This window comes from Ailuropoda melanoleuca, chromosome 2 (assembly GCF_002007445.2).
Source record: "Ailuropoda melanoleuca isolate Jingjing chromosome 2, ASM200744v2, whole genome shotgun sequence".
In the NCBI taxonomy this organism is placed as follows: domain Eukaryota; kingdom Metazoa; phylum Chordata; class Mammalia; order Carnivora; family Ursidae; genus Ailuropoda; species Ailuropoda melanoleuca.
This window is the reverse complement of record NC_048219.1, coordinates 56456686-56476294: the sequence shown is the minus strand read 5'-3', so window position 1 is coordinate 56476294 and position 19609 is coordinate 56456686. Positions and strand designations below refer to the sequence as shown.

The 19609-nt window shown below is 35.0% G+C and overlaps 1 protein-coding gene across 1 annotated transcript in view; it reads left to right on the top strand.

Moving 5' to 3' along the window:
• Window positions 1-19609, top strand: part of ZNHIT6 (zinc finger HIT-type containing 6) — a 54029-nt gene that overhangs the window by 27750 nt on the left and 6670 nt on the right. The window contains exons 6-8 of the mRNA XM_002919388.4: window positions 1384-1452; window positions 2234-2314; window positions 3766-3843. Coding sequence (XP_002919434.2) covers window positions 1384-1452; window positions 2234-2314; window positions 3766-3843 — 228 coding nt within the window. The remainder of the gene's footprint in view (window positions 1-1383; window positions 1453-2233; window positions 2315-3765; window positions 3844-19609) is intronic.

The following is a 19609-nucleotide window of genomic DNA, read 5'->3' as shown; positions in this document are numbered from 1 at the left end:
TCTTTGTCCCTCCCTCCTCCTTTTCTCCCCCCTGCTCCCCCCACACACACATATACACATGCACTCTCTCTCTGTCTCTCAAATGAATAAATAAATAAAATCTTTAGGAAAAAAAGGAAATGTGGAGTCTCTGAGCCTCTTGATGGTGATATGATGCAATGCCTGTTTCTCAGATAAGGAACATTGCAGAGTGTTTTGTTTTGGAAGAATTGTGTGTTTAAAACCAGGAACTGTTATAGTTGCATTCAAATTTTTTTAAAGTTTTTTCCTCTGAGATTTTAGACATCTGGTCTTTAAATTAGTAAAGGGTGCTCTATGGTTTTGTTTTATCAAAAAAAACGAATACTAAACTTAACATGATTGTTTCTTATATGTCTTGTTATTGATGAAAACTTCCATAAGCAGATCTCTGATAGATTTACCCTAACAGAAGGATTTTTACTTGCTTTTATGGTTATTGTCTTCTGACAAAAATTTGACTAAATCATATAAATATTTGGTGAGAGAGATTCTACTAGATTGTATTAAAAGAAAATTATTTGAGATTTTGGAGCCATGCTGCTAAGGGATAGATTTATCATGATGCTGGTCCTTTGCTTGGACATGCTGTTGGCCATTAACTTGCCAGTGGGTTGTTAGGAATTTCTTCTAAGTAAGGAAAACATGTAAAACCATCATATGGTGAAAACGTTTGAATTTCTCTGTCGGATTCAATATTTCGAGCATTAAATTTTTTAAAGAAGGAATGGTATATAGTGTCACCAGATTTAGGTATGTTAAATAGAACATATGGTCAGTATGCTAAAATTAGACATTTAGTGAATTATTACTGTTGATCCTGTATCAAACCAAAGTTTAGACCTGAAAGCAAAAGGACTCTAGGTCGGAGTGCGTTCTGCTTAGCGGCCAGCTTGTTGTCTACTGTTTTGCTACTGAATGCACGTACTCATGGCTCAGAAGTGTATCCGCAGCCAGCTGGTCACAACCAGAAAACACTTCATTCACCTAATTTCCAGACTAGTTAGGCAAAGACATCAGCTTATTGTTTTTAGTCATGAGTGAATTTATTTGTAAACTTCAAGTAGTAACACACTGATCCTGAAAACCCCTGAACTGTGAGAAATTGCCTTCTAATTCAGGAATGTAAAGTCCTTGTAGCTCAGAACTGCTGCACTTAATTTTGTTTTCCTCTTAAAAATCCTTACAGGTATATTGTTTAAAAAAAACAGCCTCTAAAATCTTAGAAAGAGAAAACAGCAGAAAAGATACATTAAATTCTAGGAATACTTTTTGAATTCTTATCTGAAAAAGAAAATTCAGGAGGTTTGATTTGTGCTGAAACTTTTATTGTCTTGATCCTCATAAGATTATCTTCTAATTTAGAAAACAACAGTTTTGTTGGCATGTGAAGCTCCAGTTTCCTCAGAGTCAGGCTGTGTACATAGAAAAAAGGTATAGTATTACCACTATTAAGAACTTCTTTGTTCTTGTTGTGTTTTTGTACTTAAAATAAACCGTTAACTTAAATGTGATATCAGTAAATGTCTGTCAGGAATAGAATGGATAATTAAGTTGTTATCTTTGAAGTTGTATACCAGACTAAAGTCAGGGAAAGGACTTAAATTTTATGGATAAGGATATATAGCACAATAGTATATATGAATATGTATAATTGAGGAAAGTTACTCATTCAAAGCAGTGTCTTAGTTTTGTTTCCAGAGATTTATAGTTCTAAATTATGTGCATATTTACCAGAAAGTTGAAAACCTGAAATACTTTGATTCCAGGGAAAGTAGTTATCAATTTTTTACCCTGGTCTTATGATTTAGAATGAATAAACTTGAACGTGTGCTGAAATTAGCATCATTTGCAACCTTTTTTCAAATTTTATATTTCTGCAACTTTCAAACATATTTCATCTTGAGTTCTTCTCATCTGTGAGGACAGGTGTGTGTTAAAAGAGGCTTCATTTTTTTATAATTGATTTATAGGGAGCTTCTCAAAATATTGCTTTTTAGGACTTTTTAAGTGTGTCCAAGAAGTCTTTTTGAGCTTTTTTCCTAAGTAATTTTTGCTTAAAAGGATATTATATTTTGCCAAGAGTAAAATAAAAGGTCTGTGTTCAGTCATTTAAACAAAAAGCCACAAGATTTAGTAATTCCAAGTTAACACCATTAATAGAAGATTATAAATAATAAGTTTTGTTTTTGTTTTTGTTGTTGTTGTTGGCAAGAGTACCAGATGATAAAACTATTAATGAAATCCTAAGACCTTACATTGATCCTGAAAAGTCTGATCCTGTAATTCGTCAAAGGTATGCTTCAAAACATCTTGTAATTTTCTGAAATTATTAAAAATGTTGAGGTACTGGTTATGTGCATATTTATTATGTAAAGCTCTGACTTTATTAGAATGTGATACGTCAGTGCAGTTTACTTTCTGTGCCATTTCCTTGGTGTTTATTCAAGGCTTTGTCAGTCATGGATGATGCTTTTGGATAACAATAAAAACAGTACGTAATACTTAGCATTTACTGTTTTCCAGACATTCATCAAAGGAGATAATAAATATGTATTAATTAATTTAATCCTTATAGTAACCCTTTAAGGTAGATTACTGCTATTATACCCATTTTGCAGATAGGGAAACTAAGCCTTAAAGTGGTTAAATGACTTCAGATAGCAAATAAGCAGGGAAGCTGGGATTTAAACCCAGGCAGTCTGGAGTTAGAGTCTGCACTGTTAACTCTCAAATCAAACTTCTTTAAAGTAGAATCAAAAACTTTGAAAATAAAGATTTTCCAAGTAACTGTTAAAGAGAGGGAATTCTGTTTCAGCCAGGCCTTCATAAAACTAATTAAGATACACTCTGCTTCCTGTCCAGAAATATAGCATGGACAAAAATGGTTTACATATTATAGTAGAAAGATTCAGTTATGAATATCTGGGCTAGAATAACTCACTCTAACCCTTTTTAGCTATGTGATCAAAGATTAAGTTACTTAACTTCTGGACCTTAATTTTTTTCATCAGTAAAATGAGAATGATAATATCTTCTAGATAAGGTTATTTGAAGCTTCAAAACAAAAAAAAGCATATATAAAGTTCCTAGTACAAGGCCTAGCACACAGTAGGCAGCACTCGGGAACTGTTATTAGAGTGTGAATTAGTTTTCCTGAGCAGGAATCCATTTGACTTTCTTTTCTCCAGATGGTAACTGCTTGGGATATGAATGCTTGGTTTGGTTCCAAAGAAACCTGGTGTTTAAATTTTAGACTGAGTGGATTCTAAAATCTCTGATCCAATTCTAGTTAAATCTCATCTTCTACTTCTGATAAAAGACTGTGCCCAGACTGAACCAGATCCTTGCCCCATATCAAGTAGTGTCTTTGGTACACGTATAGTGGTTGAATTTCTTTCTTCTTATGATAATCCAGTTGTTATCATTGGTCATGTGTTTGGCAGTAAAACAAAGTACCTGTCACTAAATTGGATACATTTTTTTAAAATAAATAAAATATCAGGTTTAACTTAATTTACTGAAATAGATATTTTTAAATTTAAGATATTCTACAGAGAGAGGAAAGGTAATTTTTAAAATTCAAATCCCTGGTTAGAAAATATCTTTAACCCCTTTTCTATACTTGGATTTTAAGTATTATTAGCTACTCATAAATGTTTGGTCTTCCATAGATACTATTTTGAAATATATTAAAATATATTAAAAATCAGTTTTGCTTCCTTCAATGCGACATTTTTATTTCAGGTTGAAAGCCTACATTCGCTCTCAGACTGGGGTCCAAATTTTAATGAAGGTTGAATATATGCAGCAAAATTTAGTAAGGTAAAATTGCTTCCCTCCCCATTTCTTTAAATATTTTCTAATTCTGTAATATAATTAAGTAGTTTGATTAGCTTAAGTAGCTGGTTATTATACTACTATGATTTTCAAATTAAAATTTCAAAATACTCTTACAGGATAAATTCAATTGAAAAATTTCTCTGATTAAAATATCTTAAAATAGCTTTATGTACAAGTAAAGGATTCCTAAATCCCATTTTAACTTACTTCAAGAAATACTCTCTACAACAGAGTTTGAGTGTTCATGTTTTTGCCTGTGGAAATACAAAAATTCGTGTGATCAATTGAGCATTGCATATATTGCATTTTCTGCAGAGAAATGTAAAGAGAGCTGGGTTCTAGCAAACCATATTATTTGAGAAAGTTCTTTACTGGGCTCTGTTCCTTCATTAATGGGGTGGTAAAATAGTCTACACCGAAGGATCTCTGGGAATCTCTGCAAAGTCTGCTTACGTGCCAGTACTTCGTCATCATACTGAAAGACAAAACACTGATCTTATATGACCTTTAATGTTCTTCCATTGTTCAATTAACAAAACTACTAGAATCAGTTGAGACTGTATCTGGTCAGTCTCACCTGTGATTTGATTTGTTAGTGTAGCTTAGAGGTTTTAGAATCCAAGCTGTGAAAGCAGAGCTGGGATTTCAGCCCAGCTCTGCCTGCTTCCAGTTATGTTAACTTGAGTAAATTATATAACCTCACTTACCTTAGTTTCCTCACCTCTAAAATGGGGATGATAACAATAATTATAAGATTGTCATGAGGGGTGCCTGGGTGGCTAGTTGGTTAAGCATCTGCCTTCAGCTCAGGTCATGATCCCAGGGTCCTGGGATGGAGCCCCACGTCGGACTCCCTTCTCAATGGGGAGCCTGCTTCTCCTCCCTCTGCCGTTCCCCCTACTTGGGTGCTCGCTCACTTCCTCTCTCTGTCTCTCAAATAAATAAATAAAATCTTAAAAAAAAAAAAAAAGATTGTCATGAGAGATTAAGATAGTTCATTTAGCACACGGTAAGTGCATGCTTTTATTACTACTACAGATAAATGGATTCTCAGAAAATGTCTACACATAAGATTATAAGACTTTTAGCTAAGAACAGATTTAAACACCAAATCTTGACACCTTTTACCAACATATCTCAAATACTCTCAACTTCATATCATTGATCATGGTTCAGTGATGTAAAAATTCAAGTTTTCTATCACATAGTTTTTTTCCCTAGACTTCTTTTTTTTTTTTTTTTTTTTTAAGATTTTATTTATTTATGTGACAGAGAGACAGCCAGCGAGAGAGGGAACACAAGCAGGGGGAGGTGGGAAAGGAAGAAGCAGGCTCCCAGCAGAGAAGCCCGATGTGGGACTCGATCCCGGAACGCCAGGATCACGCCCTGAGCCGAAGGCAGCCGCCCAACGACTGCGCTACCCAGGCGCCCCTCCCTAGACTTCTTAATTCCGTATATTTACATGCAGTTCATGCTTTAACTCTCCTCCCTCCCCCAAAAGATTTGGGGTCTCAGAGAGGGATAGAAACTTTTCTGGATTTTGCAGAGATAGTTTATCCAGTTATAACATCCATGTTAACCAAAATCAGTATTTCTGAAATTGATAAACATTTATGTAATTAGTGATAAATACTGATGTAAAAGGTACATTCTTTCAGTTTTGCTTAGCAAAATCTTAAATTTCATACAATTTATGTTTAAACAAAACGATTTGCATAATTCCTTTGGAATTTACCTCTTGTCAATCATTAAATAATTTTTCCTTCTTTTATTATCTGTTACCTCATTCTAATTCAGTTCCTTTCTTAACATTTACTATATTTTATTTAGTTAATTCTGGTAAGTGTTACTCACACTTACGTGGTGCACTCTTGACGAGTATATTGTGGCTTCAGTCTCATAAGCCTGTTAAGAGAACACCTATGAGGGTTTTTATGAAAAATGAAATCGCTTTCTGGATAGTTGTCTCATCTCATCTTCTCTGGGCCGTAGATCTAATATATGCTCTCCCAAGTCTTCTCCTGACAACCTGCTGACGAGTCCAACATTCTAACACTTTTGCACCACTCTGAGCATTTGCCAACTACTTGTCATAGACTGCTAGTGTGGGGATGGCATGTATATGGCTCCAGAAGGATTGTGAAAGGGAGACAGTAAAAGTGCTACCCATCCAACTGATTGCTTCATCTTTTCCTTTGTTGTACTTATCAGACCTTGAATAATTACAGATAGCAGCCTTTGGCTACTATTTTAATGGCTGCATGAATGCAATTATTTGTTTTCTTAAGAAGTATGTGTTTGAAATACCATATTGCTTTTCTAGACTTAATAAAAATATTTTGGTGAGATTGGGCATCGTCTTGACCATGGTCACCTTTTTTACCTAATCTGTTAGGCAAATAATTAAAGCTCTTTACCAAAGCTAAGGAAAACAACCCATTATCATTTTGGTACAATTGCTAAGGACGCAAGGTTTTGGGTTTTTTTTTTTTCTTTTTCCTTTTTTGTTTTTAGTTCATTTTGGTTTCTGTTCTGTTTTGTTTCTTTGTTGTTTCCATTTTTATTTCCTCCATTACCAGAAAGAGAAGGTTTGCTATATTTTCATTTTAGGTCAAGGCAAACTGGGGAGTGGCCAGTGAAGGAATGTGCCAGCTCACTGAGCCAGTCAGACTTGACTCTGGCATAGTATCGTCTTCTTCCAAAATTGAAGGAAACCAAAATTGTACATGTTAAAAGGTGGATACTGAGTATTTTAAAGTTTATAATACAGGACAGGCTGTTTGGGCTCAGATAGCATTTATTTTTAACTTGGAAACGTGTACTATAAATGCTTGAAGAGGCAAAGAGGATAGAGATTTCAAGATGAAGATCTCAGCATGTCCTAGCAGACCAGGGTTTTCCAGGAGAGTGGCTAGCTAGCAGAAATGCCTGCAGCATGACATGATCCGGAGGGGAGTAGTTGGGAAAATCATTTCACGCAATTGAATTAGAAAGAAATCAGGATACAGAGAGACCAGAGCACAGGAAGATATAGTCAGATTGGAAAGGTTTATTTTAACAGAGAGGGTAAACCTGAACCCAAAACAAGGTCAAAGAAGTGCACTGAATTGAAATTCAAATGACCTAATTCTAGGCACTCAGTTTCTCTGTGCTTCATTTTCCTTTAAGGTCCTTTATTTTCTCTTACTTTATACCTTCTTTAGGAACCCATAGAGGACCAAAGTTGGGCCTTGGGTTAACCTTAATCCCAAAGGGAAAGGAATAATAGATTAATAAAGTAAAAGGTGAGTGTTGTTCAAGGAATACCTAGAATAGGCTGTTTTGATACTAAACCTGAGCCAATCTGAATAACATGAAAAGTGTTTTGACTTTCTTTTATCTATATAAAAAACTTGCCATCCAGATTTCCCCATTTGAGCTGTTTATTTGAACTCAATGATCTGTGAAAACATTAAGAAGAAGGGGAAGGTTACAACCTAGGTCCTCAGAAATGCCAGTGAAGGAATTTTTATTCTAAGTTGGGTAAGGTATCATGTATTTCGGATTGTTAAATCAGCTTCATGATACAGTGATCCTAATTTCTATAAAACTTCCCTGTTTTTGAGTATTTTCTAATCATGAATAATGAAATTAGATATATGAGAGAATACTTTTAGAAATAGATTTTCATTTGATTTTTTTAATTAAAGATTTTTAAATAACAGTGTTTTTCAGATAATGCATTCATAGATAGGATAGGATGAGCACTTACAGTTGATTATATACTTAATTACACTTGTATCATTAAACATTCAGAGAACATCTAAGTAAGATTATTATAGGTTTTAAAATGTTAGGCTTCTAATACAAGATAAGCATGCTAAAATAGGATTTTTTTATTTCCTAAAAAGTACTTACAAGGCAGAAACATGTAGTTTTCTTGTGGCTGTTGATTTTAAATGTATCCTACGATTTACAGCATTCCAATGACTCCAGAGTAAAGTCTTTTTACCAAATACTTGATGTTGCCAGTTTCCAATGGTTGCGTTTTCCATTCTTGGAGGGTTTATGACAGTTGTCTCATGATATACCTGATCAGCTAGAGCAGTCTTAAATGTTTCCCAGTTTTTAGCCTTGCCATACATGACTTTTATTTTTAGATTTAGGGAATTACAGAATGCATGTCTAACCCTAAGGAATTTGCTGCTGATCTGTTTGGGACTTTTCTTTCCAGAATACACAGGGTTTGAATTTGTGTTTTCTTATAAAAGCTAATATGGCTTCTTAAGTAAATTCATGAGCAAACAGTGATACACACTGTGGTCCAAGTTATCATTCTAGACATTAGGGTGATGGCAGTAAGAAGAACCATTCCTGCTCCTGTGGAGCTTACATCTCAGTGGAGGAGAATTCATGAAAGGTGCTTGTGTTAGCAGGCCACCCTTTATCTCTAGCCCCACCATTTCTTAACCATTCTCAGAAAGTAAATGAGTGGTTTTGAAACAGAAAAGCCTATGTTGGTAATGCCAGCCACTATGAGAGGCAGTCATTGCATTGCTGCTCATTTAAGTTGTTACTGACTGAAGAATTCAGAATACTCTCAAGTTTGATACTATTCATTCAATTGTAATTTTCCAAATCTACTTTCTGTATTTTACTTACTAATGGAACCATTGATTTCCCATAAAGAAGTTCAGATACATTTTCTGTTCTTTATGTTTACTTTGCTGTTTTGATGTTTATGTAAGGTCCTTTTTATTTGGTTTTTTTTTTTTAAGATTTTTTTGAAAAGAGAGAGAGGAGGAGGGAGGGGCAGAGGGAAAGAGAATCCCAGTCAGATTTCACTCTGAGCACAGACCCCAATGTGGAGCTCGATCCCACAACCCCAAGATCTGAGCTGAAACCAAGAGTCAAATGCTTAACTGACTGTATCACCCAGGTGCCCCTATAAGGTCCTAGTTTTGATAAAGATGTGGTTTAAGCTATTATGGGATAATTCTTTCCAGATTTACTCAGAAACCATTAATTAAGCACATTTTATCTTTGAGGCATATAAATAAAAACTGGGTTTATACAAGAATGAATGAGGTATAGTTATACTATAGTGGGAGAAAACAAACACAAAGCAAAGGTGACTGACTGAGGTTCCTGGAATGGATCTGTTTTTGGAGAGTTGCAGGTAGGGCCTGGAGAGTCTTAGGACACGTTGAGTTTTAAGTGGAAGTGGCATCATTTTCTGGAACGTTATTTTTAAAAACAATGGCCTTTTTATACTACTCATTGGTTAATAGGATCCCTTCAGAGTGAGATTATATCATATTCCAGTAAAAAATAGTAATATCCTTTCAGAATACATAATCTTTGGAGTAGACCTGATATTACTTTGGGAGGTTCCAGGCTGGACTCTGTAGACCAAAAGTCTCACCATTGTAAATACTAAGCTTATTAGATGACTGCTTCTCAGACCTAGCTCAGATTATGAGATGTTCCAAAATAACCTTTTTATTTTTATGCAAAAACCTACATCAAAGTAGATTTTCTATAAAGTCAAAATGTTAGAAATTTGGTTCAAACCTTGAAAAGTTACTAAGCCTGTTTACCCTCCTGAAAGTGGGGATCAAAACAGAAGCAATAGTACATTGTTGTGAGGATTACTTTGTGATGTTAGCTGCTTATTAACACAGTGCCTGGCACATAACAAATCACTCTTGGTAAATACATATTATTCATGTATTAAGAGTTGTGATGGGGCGCCTGAGTGGCTCAGTTTTGTTAAGCATCTGGCTTTGGCTCAGGTCATGATCTCAGGGTCCTGGGATCAAGCCCCACGTCGGGCTCTCTGCTCATCGGGGAGTCTGCTTGTGCTCGTTCTCAAGTTCAAATAAATAAAAAATTTTTAAAAAAATTATAAAAAGTAAGACTTGCGATTATTCAGTCAACATCTTGCAGAAGTGACTCAATATAAGGGTTTTTATTATTGTTTTAATCCTATAGATTACTTCTTTAGAAAAAGGAGGAAATCTGCTTAAAACAAAAAATTCCATGTAGCCGGCATGGACTATATTATGCATTACTTTTTTTTTTTTTTAAATAACAACTTGTTTCAGCCATTTCGTATTTCTTATACTTGTGGAAAGTACCCTAAGTTCAATATTAGCTATACTCTAAACATGCTCACCATTAACCACATGGGGGCAGATACCCAATAATGTTAGTTTCTATTTCTTTTAACAGAAATTGGATATTGGGAGAATATGAGGTTTGAGGAGTTTGTGTACTTAAGGTGTTATCAAGTATTATTTCTGTACAGTGACTCCCAGATGTAGATATATTTTCAACCTTTCTCCCAAACTTCAAATCTTGGTTTGTATCTATCTTAACACATCATTAAATCTTAAACTCAAACCATTTAGACCTCATCACACCACATCTGTTTCTTCGTGGTGTGTGTGTGTGTGTGTGTGTGTGTGTGTGTGTGTATTTTGTTTTAAATATAGATTAAATGGGTTAATGATGTTCCTGGCATCTTAGTAAGCAGTCAGCAAATGTTGATACCCACTCTTTGTTATTGATTCTGTCATTCTTTGTAGTTAAACATAAGACCTTAGAGCCATCTTTCAGTCTCCCTTACCACCCTGGCTTACGTGGTTGCCTCCATAATGAGTCTCTCCTCTCCATTTTTCTGAGTAAACTATTGTTTATCAGTATTTACAGTGGAGCCTGTCCCTTCCCACTAACTGGATGTGATTTCCTTATTCTTTGAGCCTTAAAAAATATGTTGTACTTATTAGAGCTTCCTGCAATCATATCTTATTTTTCTCTCAATAAGATTTATCCTATTTGATGATAAACTCCGTTTTGAAAACAGTGACTACATTAGGCATCTTCATCTTTATATTTCCTGCAGTACTAAGTCAATGACTTTCCCATAGTAGGAATTTAAGTGTTAATTTTTTAACAAGTAGTGTACTGATTCACTTAAATATATGTATGCTTGCTATTTGCTAGGCGTTGATACCACTTTAATACCCAAAATCAGGACTGGGACAACTTTTTCTAAAATGGCCAGAAAGTAAATGTTTTTGGCATGGTGGGCCATACATCACAATTGTCAGCTCTGCTATTAGAGCACATAAGCAGCTATAGATAATACATTAAATGAATGGGTATGATTTATGTTCCCAGAAGACTTTATTTACAAAACAGACAGTGGTTTGGATCTGGCCTGCTGACCATAGTTTGCCAATCTCTGCTCTGAAGGATTTTTTTTTTTTTCTTAAGTGGGCTCTACACCCAGCATGGAGCCCGACATGGGGCTTAAATTCACAACTTTGAGAGCAAGACCTGAGTAGAGATCAGGAATTGGACGCTTAACCAGCTAAACCACCAAGGTGCCCCTAAAGCATTTTTTATTGGTTATTTGTGACTATATCATTTAATCAGTTGAGGGCTTCAATTCTCAATATGGAAAATGAGAGAGAAAAATAGAAAGGGATATAACAACTGCCCGGTATAATTTAAAGTTGCTTTAGAAAAAGTTCCTGCTCAAAAAGACAGGCTTTTTGATAAATGAACTTGACGTAAAGTGTCATTGAGCCCCTTCCATGTGCCAACTCAGTGTTAAGCCAGGGTTACACAGGGCATCTAAAAGACTAGCCCTCAAAGAGCTCACAGTCTAGGAGAGAAGGTAGATATATCGTAAATGCTATAGTAGATAAGTATTTTATATATAAGGGATAACAAGTGCCCAGTGGAAGGCACGGGCATTTTGCATAGACACTCCAGACTTGTCATTTTTTGATGGAAGCACACACCAATTGCCTTCACTCTACTTCCAAAGATTGGCATATAAAGTGAAGAGTCTAGACTTTAAACCCAAGCCAAATTAAGGTATTATTTAGGCTTTGACCTAATGTGCATCTCAGAAGATTATTACTCTTCGTGGGGACACTACCCTATTAAACTTGCACAGTTTTTATTAGCTGTTTCCTACTTTGCTGGCTGTAGTTAATAATTTTTGGAACACGTTTTTTTTCCTTTTTTTTTTTTTGAAAATCAACCAGCAAAAGTATGAGCTCTTTCTCTTGGATGGTTTTATTTCCATGCTGAGAGGATGTTTTTTAAATAAAAACTAAGGTTACTTTACTTTCTTTGGATCTGTAACATGAAATATTTTAAAAATCATTTATAGTGAAATTACAGAGGTAAGATACTTTTTCCTATGTTGTCTTAGAAAAATTGATTTTGCCTAAGGCCTCAAGTGAGACTCACCTGACCTCCTTTTGGCTTTCACTAACATATTTCCTCCCGCCCGCCCAGCAAGCAAAAACCTTTTCTACCTTAGAGCAGAGATCTCCAGTTTACGTAACTTGCTCAGATTCTCATTTCCCTGACTCTCAGCTCTGCCTGCAAGATACCACCTCTCAGTCTTAGCTGATTCTAAGAGCCTGGTCTCTTGCCTGCCTTTCCTCATAGTCCTGCCACATCCCTCCTTGCTTTTCACCTAGCCCATATCCCTACTGGCCAGTTATTCCTCCTTACCATAAACATCTCCCCAACTGAACATTTAACCTGTATTTCTTTTTTTCTCACAAAGTGCTTCTCAGATTTCAGTGTCCATCATAATCATTTAGGACAGTTGTTGGAAATACAGATTTCCAGCCTACCCTCAGAGGCTCTGGTTTATCAGTTTCACATAGGACGCAGAAACCTGTATTTTTACAGTCTCTGCTTCCTAAGTTATCCCTGTGATCATACTTTGAGAAACACTAGCCAGGGTGGTAAATTCCTTGAGGACATTTTTGGTTCCCATACAGTGTCTGACATGTTTTCTGTATAATAAGTATTTGGCAGAGTTTATTCAGTTGAATTGTTGAAGATGTATAAAGAAATATATAACTTGATATTAAGATGGATTTTTTGAAATCAGATTTTTACATCTTTAAAGATACTAGTTTGTACCCTTTGCCTAATTGAACTGGTACTGGAAAATAAAATTATCTTATTTCAGGCTTACAGAAAATAATTGAAAAATATACTTTGAAGATATTCTAAGTAAGAAATTTGTAGTATGCAGTTAAAAGTTAAGATTTTTTAAAATGTCCTGCCACTAGAAAACAAGCTGTTGGAAGTTAACATTATTTGAGAATATTGGTACAGAATTAAATATATTATCAGATAACATTAAAGGAATTCCAGAATGTCTAAGAACAGCATTAACTACTTTTAGATGTCTTGTCTTATGAAAATTGAAGACTCCATTGTTGCCTTTTAGTTAGATCCCTTGAAAGTAACTGCTGAAGGAAGGGTTAGTAAAGACAGCAGTATGCTCTCTAGATGGGATTACTTAAATTTCCTTGTTTTCCTTTTGGAATTTGATTCTGTTAATGAGTACTTAAAATAGTAAGCACACTTGCATGTAATAGAAGATGCCATCATCCATGATTGGACATCACAAGATGCATTTCCAGTAAAAATTTTATACTTCAAATGTAGTATGCTTGTGTTTTGATCAATTTTTTACTAATAATTATTACAATTATTCAATTCAGAAATATTTTTAACAATTAAAGTATTAAGGTCATAGATAATAAAATTAAATTTTTAGCTTATATACACATTTTTGTTACAGAAAAGCATACATGGGTAATCAATAAAAGATTTTCAAACATAAATGCATTACTCAGGGTAAAATTCTTTGGAGAATTGGAGTGGAAATACAAGTTCAAGGAGAAGAGGAAACCATATAGGATTTCTAACTATTAAGGAAGAGCTTGAAAAAAGGAAAAAAAAAAGAAGAGCATGTTCATTTGTCTTTTAAATGGATGATATCAGTATCAAATTGCTATGGTATTTAGATTTGAGTGAGTTTACTTAAGAGTGAGGTAACATTTTCATTTTTAAATAATCAGTATTTACACCATACAGTAAATTTTGTTCTTTGCATCTATTTAAACTTGTGAGTAAAGATTTTAAATGAAATTTTAGAGAATCTGTTTGAAAATATACAAAAGTGGGGTACCTGGGTGCCTCAGTCCATTAAGCGTCCGACTTTGGTTTTAGCTCAGGTCAAGATCCCAGAGTTGTGAGGTCGAGCCCCATGTTGGGCTCCATGCTCAGTGTGGTATCTGCTTGAGATTCTTCCCCCCTCCCTCTTCCTCTACTCCTCCCCTGACTGGGGCATGCACTCTCTCTCACACTCTCTCTCTCAAATAAACAAAGAAAATCTTTAAAATATGTATCTGTATATCTATCTACACACACACACACACACACACAGAAGTATCATTGTTTTCCAAAACTATATTATATATAACCAAAAAAGTGTGAAGATCCTGAATAAGTTTTCCCAAACACACACAAAAAATGTTTGCTGCAAGGGTGAGTTAAAATCAAGGTTAGATCTAGAGGCAAACAGGTATTTTTGTGATATATAATAAATTTAAATAACAACCTCTAATTGAGTGCCTCCAGTGTTTTTTTGGTGCTTTGGTAAGCATTTTGTATACATTATGATTATGTTACATTATACATGCATTGTAAGTTTTACACTTATAATTGGCATAGAGAGCCTGCAGCTTCGAAACCACCAAATGGTGGGACCTAGATCCTAACCTAGGCCTGCTTGTCTCCCAGTGCTTTGGTATGTTTTCTTCAATATAGCACATACCATGAATGGGCATAATGCATGTTCTTAGATTATGTAAAACCCAACCCAGTTCTTTGTTACACCTTTTTTGGATTGTTGATTATTTTTTAGGATGAGAGCCATGATCAAGATGAGTATGTGCTCAAAATAGTATTAACCTTTGGCCACATTTCAGATCTAGACCTTAGAACAAAGGAAGCAAGAGATCATTTGAAGACTAGAAAAATGTTAAGAGTCAATCCGAAGAATGTCCATACATATAAAGGCAATACATAGAGTGAGGTACTAAATATTTTTATCAGAGAAGACATATATCCAGTGGGTTTTATGCGTGGCATTCTGCTTGAAGCAGTTTTATGATAAGAACTATAAACTTAGCTGTAGGGAAGCTGAAGCTCAGCCAGTTGGCACAGCTGGGTTAGTATTTACAGGACAGATGCAAGCACAACTATTAAAGTTTCAGTAGCTGTGAACTTGAGAATTTTAATTTGAGAGGCTGTACTGAAGAGTAGTTCCAAAGTGATATGATGGTCAGATTCTTACTAGATTGTAAGTCTACCCTTCCCATAGTGATCTCATTTCAAATATATACTGTATTGATTAGTGGTTACAAGAATTATGTGAAGTATAAAGTGAGAGTTTTCTCTGAAAGCTTGGGAAATACATTTTAATTCTCAATGTACTCAATTTATACATTCTGATTCTATGGTAATTTGTAACCAACTTTTATATGCTCTTCAGTGGCAATAATGATATGATTAGTTGACATCTAAGTGATTTCAAATATTTCATTTTAGCTAAAGAGCCTCAACCCCCTCCAACCAGACCTTTCTCTTTAATTTTTTTTATAAGTACCGCAACTGTGAATTCTATGTATATTCCCATATCTACTTTCCACTTAGTCCTACGGACACCTAGCTTACTCCTGACTCTTATTTACCTTGTACATATACTTTCTTCCTTGAAAAGCCTTCATCCTTGACCTCTAGTCAGTACCTAATAGTTCACCATTATTTTCCCAGAGCCTGGAACAGTGTCTGGTACAAGTTGGACCCTCAATAAAGATGTTTTGAGTGAGGAATAAGTGAACAAGCAAACAGTAGAGTGAAGGAATTCAAAATCTGCTTTATAGCCCCAATCCTGCATCTCCTTGAGAGACTCTGAGTAAGATACTTAATTTCTCAGGGCTTCATTGCCCTCAGCTGGAAGACAAAAAAAAAAATAAAGGCTAGAGTAAGTTCTTGCCAGTTCTAAAGTGATATAATTCTGTGGTGTAGTCAATTCATGAACTAACCTTTAAGCATAAGTTTCTCTGATGAAACTGATCATATTTTGCAAAGGGATACTTCCTAATAAAAATTGAAAATTCAGGGGTGCCTTGGGTGGCTCAGTCGGTTAAGCATCTGCCTTCAGCTCAGGTTATGATCACAGGGTCCTGGGATCAAGCCCCACATCAGGCTCCCTGCTCTGAGGGGAGCCTGGTTCTCCCTCTGCCTGCCCTCCCTGCTTGTGCGCACTCTTTCTCTGTCAAATAAATAAGTAAATCTTAAAAAAAAAAAAAAATTTGAAGATTAAGAGTCTGTTCTAATCATACTCTTATATTCAATTTAGTACCAGAAGAAATATGTTTTATTAACAAGAGTAAGGCTAATTAAAATTCCCTGTGTTAATTAGAAAATCTTTGAAGGAAGAAGGATTTTAAGAAACAGTTAAGAAGGGGAGGTAAGTAGGCTTAGCAAATGAAGTACCTAGATATTGAAGATATGTGCAGCCTGAATATCTGCAGGTGGGTACGGAACAAGAGAAAATGTTTTCTGAGTATCTACTCAGCTTTAGATTTCTCTCATGACACTTGTCCCAATGAAATGTGATTATTATTTCTTTGACTAGTACCCTCAGTAAACTGTGGGATTTATTTCTGTGAACTTCTGTTACCTAGCAGACCGCCTGTATGTGGTAGACACTAAATAAATATTTGAGGAATTAATTGATGAATAAGTGTTTACATTTCCACATGCGTTAATTGTAATGAAGAACATACTATATCTCTACAAGATAGGAAGGTTAAGCTCTGAGAAATTTACCTACCCAAAAGAAACCCATTTATAATTACAAAGCCAGGATTTGGACTTAGGTCTGTCTACAAGATCATACTTTTTCTACTAAGTAGTCTTGTTATAGATCATGAACATAATTCCTGACTAGTATGTCATTTCCCTGCTAGAAGTGCTTATAAAAAATCTTTGGAGTATAAAATCTTATTACTGATACTAGTTGGACAAGTTCCACTTTAGAAACATTTTCATCTGTTAAATTCACTTATTTAATCTTTACAAGCTAGCCGTTGAATAGATAACTTTTCCATCATTATACTGATGAAGAAAATGGAGTACCCTTGAGGAGTCTCAGATCTTAAGGACCTTAAGATCTTCTGGATTTAAAAGTAGTTGAGCTTCCAGTAAGGATCAGGGAAGACTGAACAAATGGCATCTAGAACAAGTAAGAGCCTTGTAAGGCCCTCCTTAAAGTTTTAAAATACGTAATTGGTCACTATTTTACCACATCCCATAGCTGTCATACCATGGATAAACTAGAATAATTTACCACTGCAGTTATGAACTGTTGAGCTTTCTGAAAGAGGAGGCATATGTCTGCACTACCCAGCTCATGACTGGTGCCCCATATCAAGCACTTGTAGTCCTCATTTACATAGATATATTAAAGTCCCAAAACAAAGTGCAGCAAATTACTGATTCAACTGCTGTTGGCTTTTTTTTTTTTTTTTTTTTGGTAATATGAGAACTAAGAGAAATTAGGTAAGAAAAAATTCAGCTTTGTCAAGATCCATTTCTAATCTGACTTAGACTGTATGAATTGCAAAAATTGTGACATAGTATTATTTGGAAGAATTTTAAATAGTAACTTTTTCTTTTAAACAGAAAAATTCAAACTCTCTGACTCTTGTACTTAGTTTGGTTTTATATGTTTTAGTTTATGTATTTTTTTCTCCTATCCTGGGTCTTTCTTAACGATTTGATTTCTTTATTCCTTTCATTCGGATTTTGAAAACCAGTTTGTTTCCCTAATCCATTCACTTTCTACTTTATTAAAATTAGTTTAGTATAAGGTTGTATTATTTTCAAGGAATTTGATAAATGTGAATCTCAAACAATTAGTTTTTGCAGTTGATTCAAAAAACCATAGTTCAGGGGTGCCTGGGTGGCTCAGTCGTTAAGCGTCTGCCCTCGGCTCAGGGCGTGATCCCGACGTTCTAGGATCGAGCCCCGCATCAGGCTCCTCCACTGGGAGCCTGCTTCTTCCTCTCCCACTCCCACTGCTTGCGTTCCCTCTCTCGCTGGCTGTCTCTCTCTCTGTCAAATGAATAAATAAAATCTTAAAAAAAAAAAAACCAAAAAAAACCATAGTTCAGTTAATGCCAGGATGAGCCATACCTTAAAAACAGTTAACTATCAAATAACTGACTTATATTAAGGTTAATTTGGGGCTCCATGCTGGGTATAGAGCTTGCTTACATAAATAAACATATATAAATAAATATATTTTATGTATTTACATAAATAAATATATATATATTAAAAAAATTTAATAGCCAAAGATTCGGCTTTGTACATTTGGAATCAATTAATTGCACTTTTAACTTAGAAATCTAGATTGAAAAATAAATGGACCGGTTAAGAACATAACTGAAGAGCTATAAATAACGCATAAATATCAAAACTTGGCGGGGAGCCTGCTTCTCCCTCTGCCTGCCACTCCCCCTGCTTGTGCGCGCGCTCTCTCTGTCAAATAAATAAAATCTTTAAAAAATATATCAAAACTTGTAGAATTTTAAAGCTGGAGTCAACTTGGTGATCACTTCATCCAGTGACTTTATTTTTTTGTGGAAAAAGTTCTGTGGCCTAGGGACTACTATTAGATTATTAAATTTGGAGAATATTCATATTTAGTTTCAGTATTTTTTAGGAGGGGAAAGAGATGATCTAAGGAGTGTCAGCAATGGGAAATAAAGTGGTTTGTGACTTTTTTAAATTCTGTCTTCTTTTGAGTTAGGAGAAATTTTGTTTAAATCCTAATATGCAAATAAAATAGAGGAAGAAGTTGAGAACTTGGCCAGTTTCTTTGAAAGTTAGTAACAGAGCCAAGATTAAAAGCATATTGACTATCAAGACAACTTTTATTTATATAATGTCAATCACTGTAACACCTGTTTAGCCTACTGAGCCATGCTGCCCTTATAATGCCCCTGTGAAGCCACCTGGAGCAGGGTCAGCTAGCAAGCCTGTGAGGGTGAGCAAGTGAAATAACAAGAGGAAATGTCTGAGAGGGTCCCTACNAAAAAAAAAAAAAAAAAAAAAAAAAAGACAAATGTTGGTGTCTTAATTCTTCCAAACCTAAGTAGTTTGTCTTATGGTAGCAGAGCCATTCTACTAATGGGAACTCCAGAGTCTGAGAAAATTTCAAACAGATAAAGCTGTCCCTTAGGATTCAGTAATTTAAAGGCTTACAAAAGAACTAAGACCTAAATGTTTTCGGCACTGCCAAGCTGGACTCTACAACTTGCCTAAAGATAATAGAAATAGAAACATTCAAAGTACTTTTAGCCTCCTGGAAGTAAATGTGATCTAAAATAATAGTTTGAAAGTTGTAATTCTATATTTAAAACGTAAAATGCATAAAAAGGCCAAACGTGTTTCTGTGCTTACATAGTAAGTGCCATTCTTTGTTACTCTGAAGAAGTTCAGTGAGTGTCCTGAACTAAAGTTTCTATCAGAATGTGTTTTATTTTAAGTAAATACAAATGTAAAACTTTGTTCATGGCTGAAGTAAATGAGCTAACAGTTTCTGTGTTTTATCATTTAACCCCCACAATAACTCTCTGAAGTGATACTGTCATTCTCTCCAGTTTCGTGTGTGGAAACTAGGGATCAAAGAAGTAAAGTAACTTGTCTAGAATCACATACCAGTAAGTGATGGCACCTGGACTTTAACTCACAGTGTTGGACCCCAAACCCAAGCAGCCACTAAAAGTTGCTGCTTCATTTAACTACAAGTCACAAAATGTTACCGCATATGTTTTGATAGCTTTTCTTTATAAAGTTT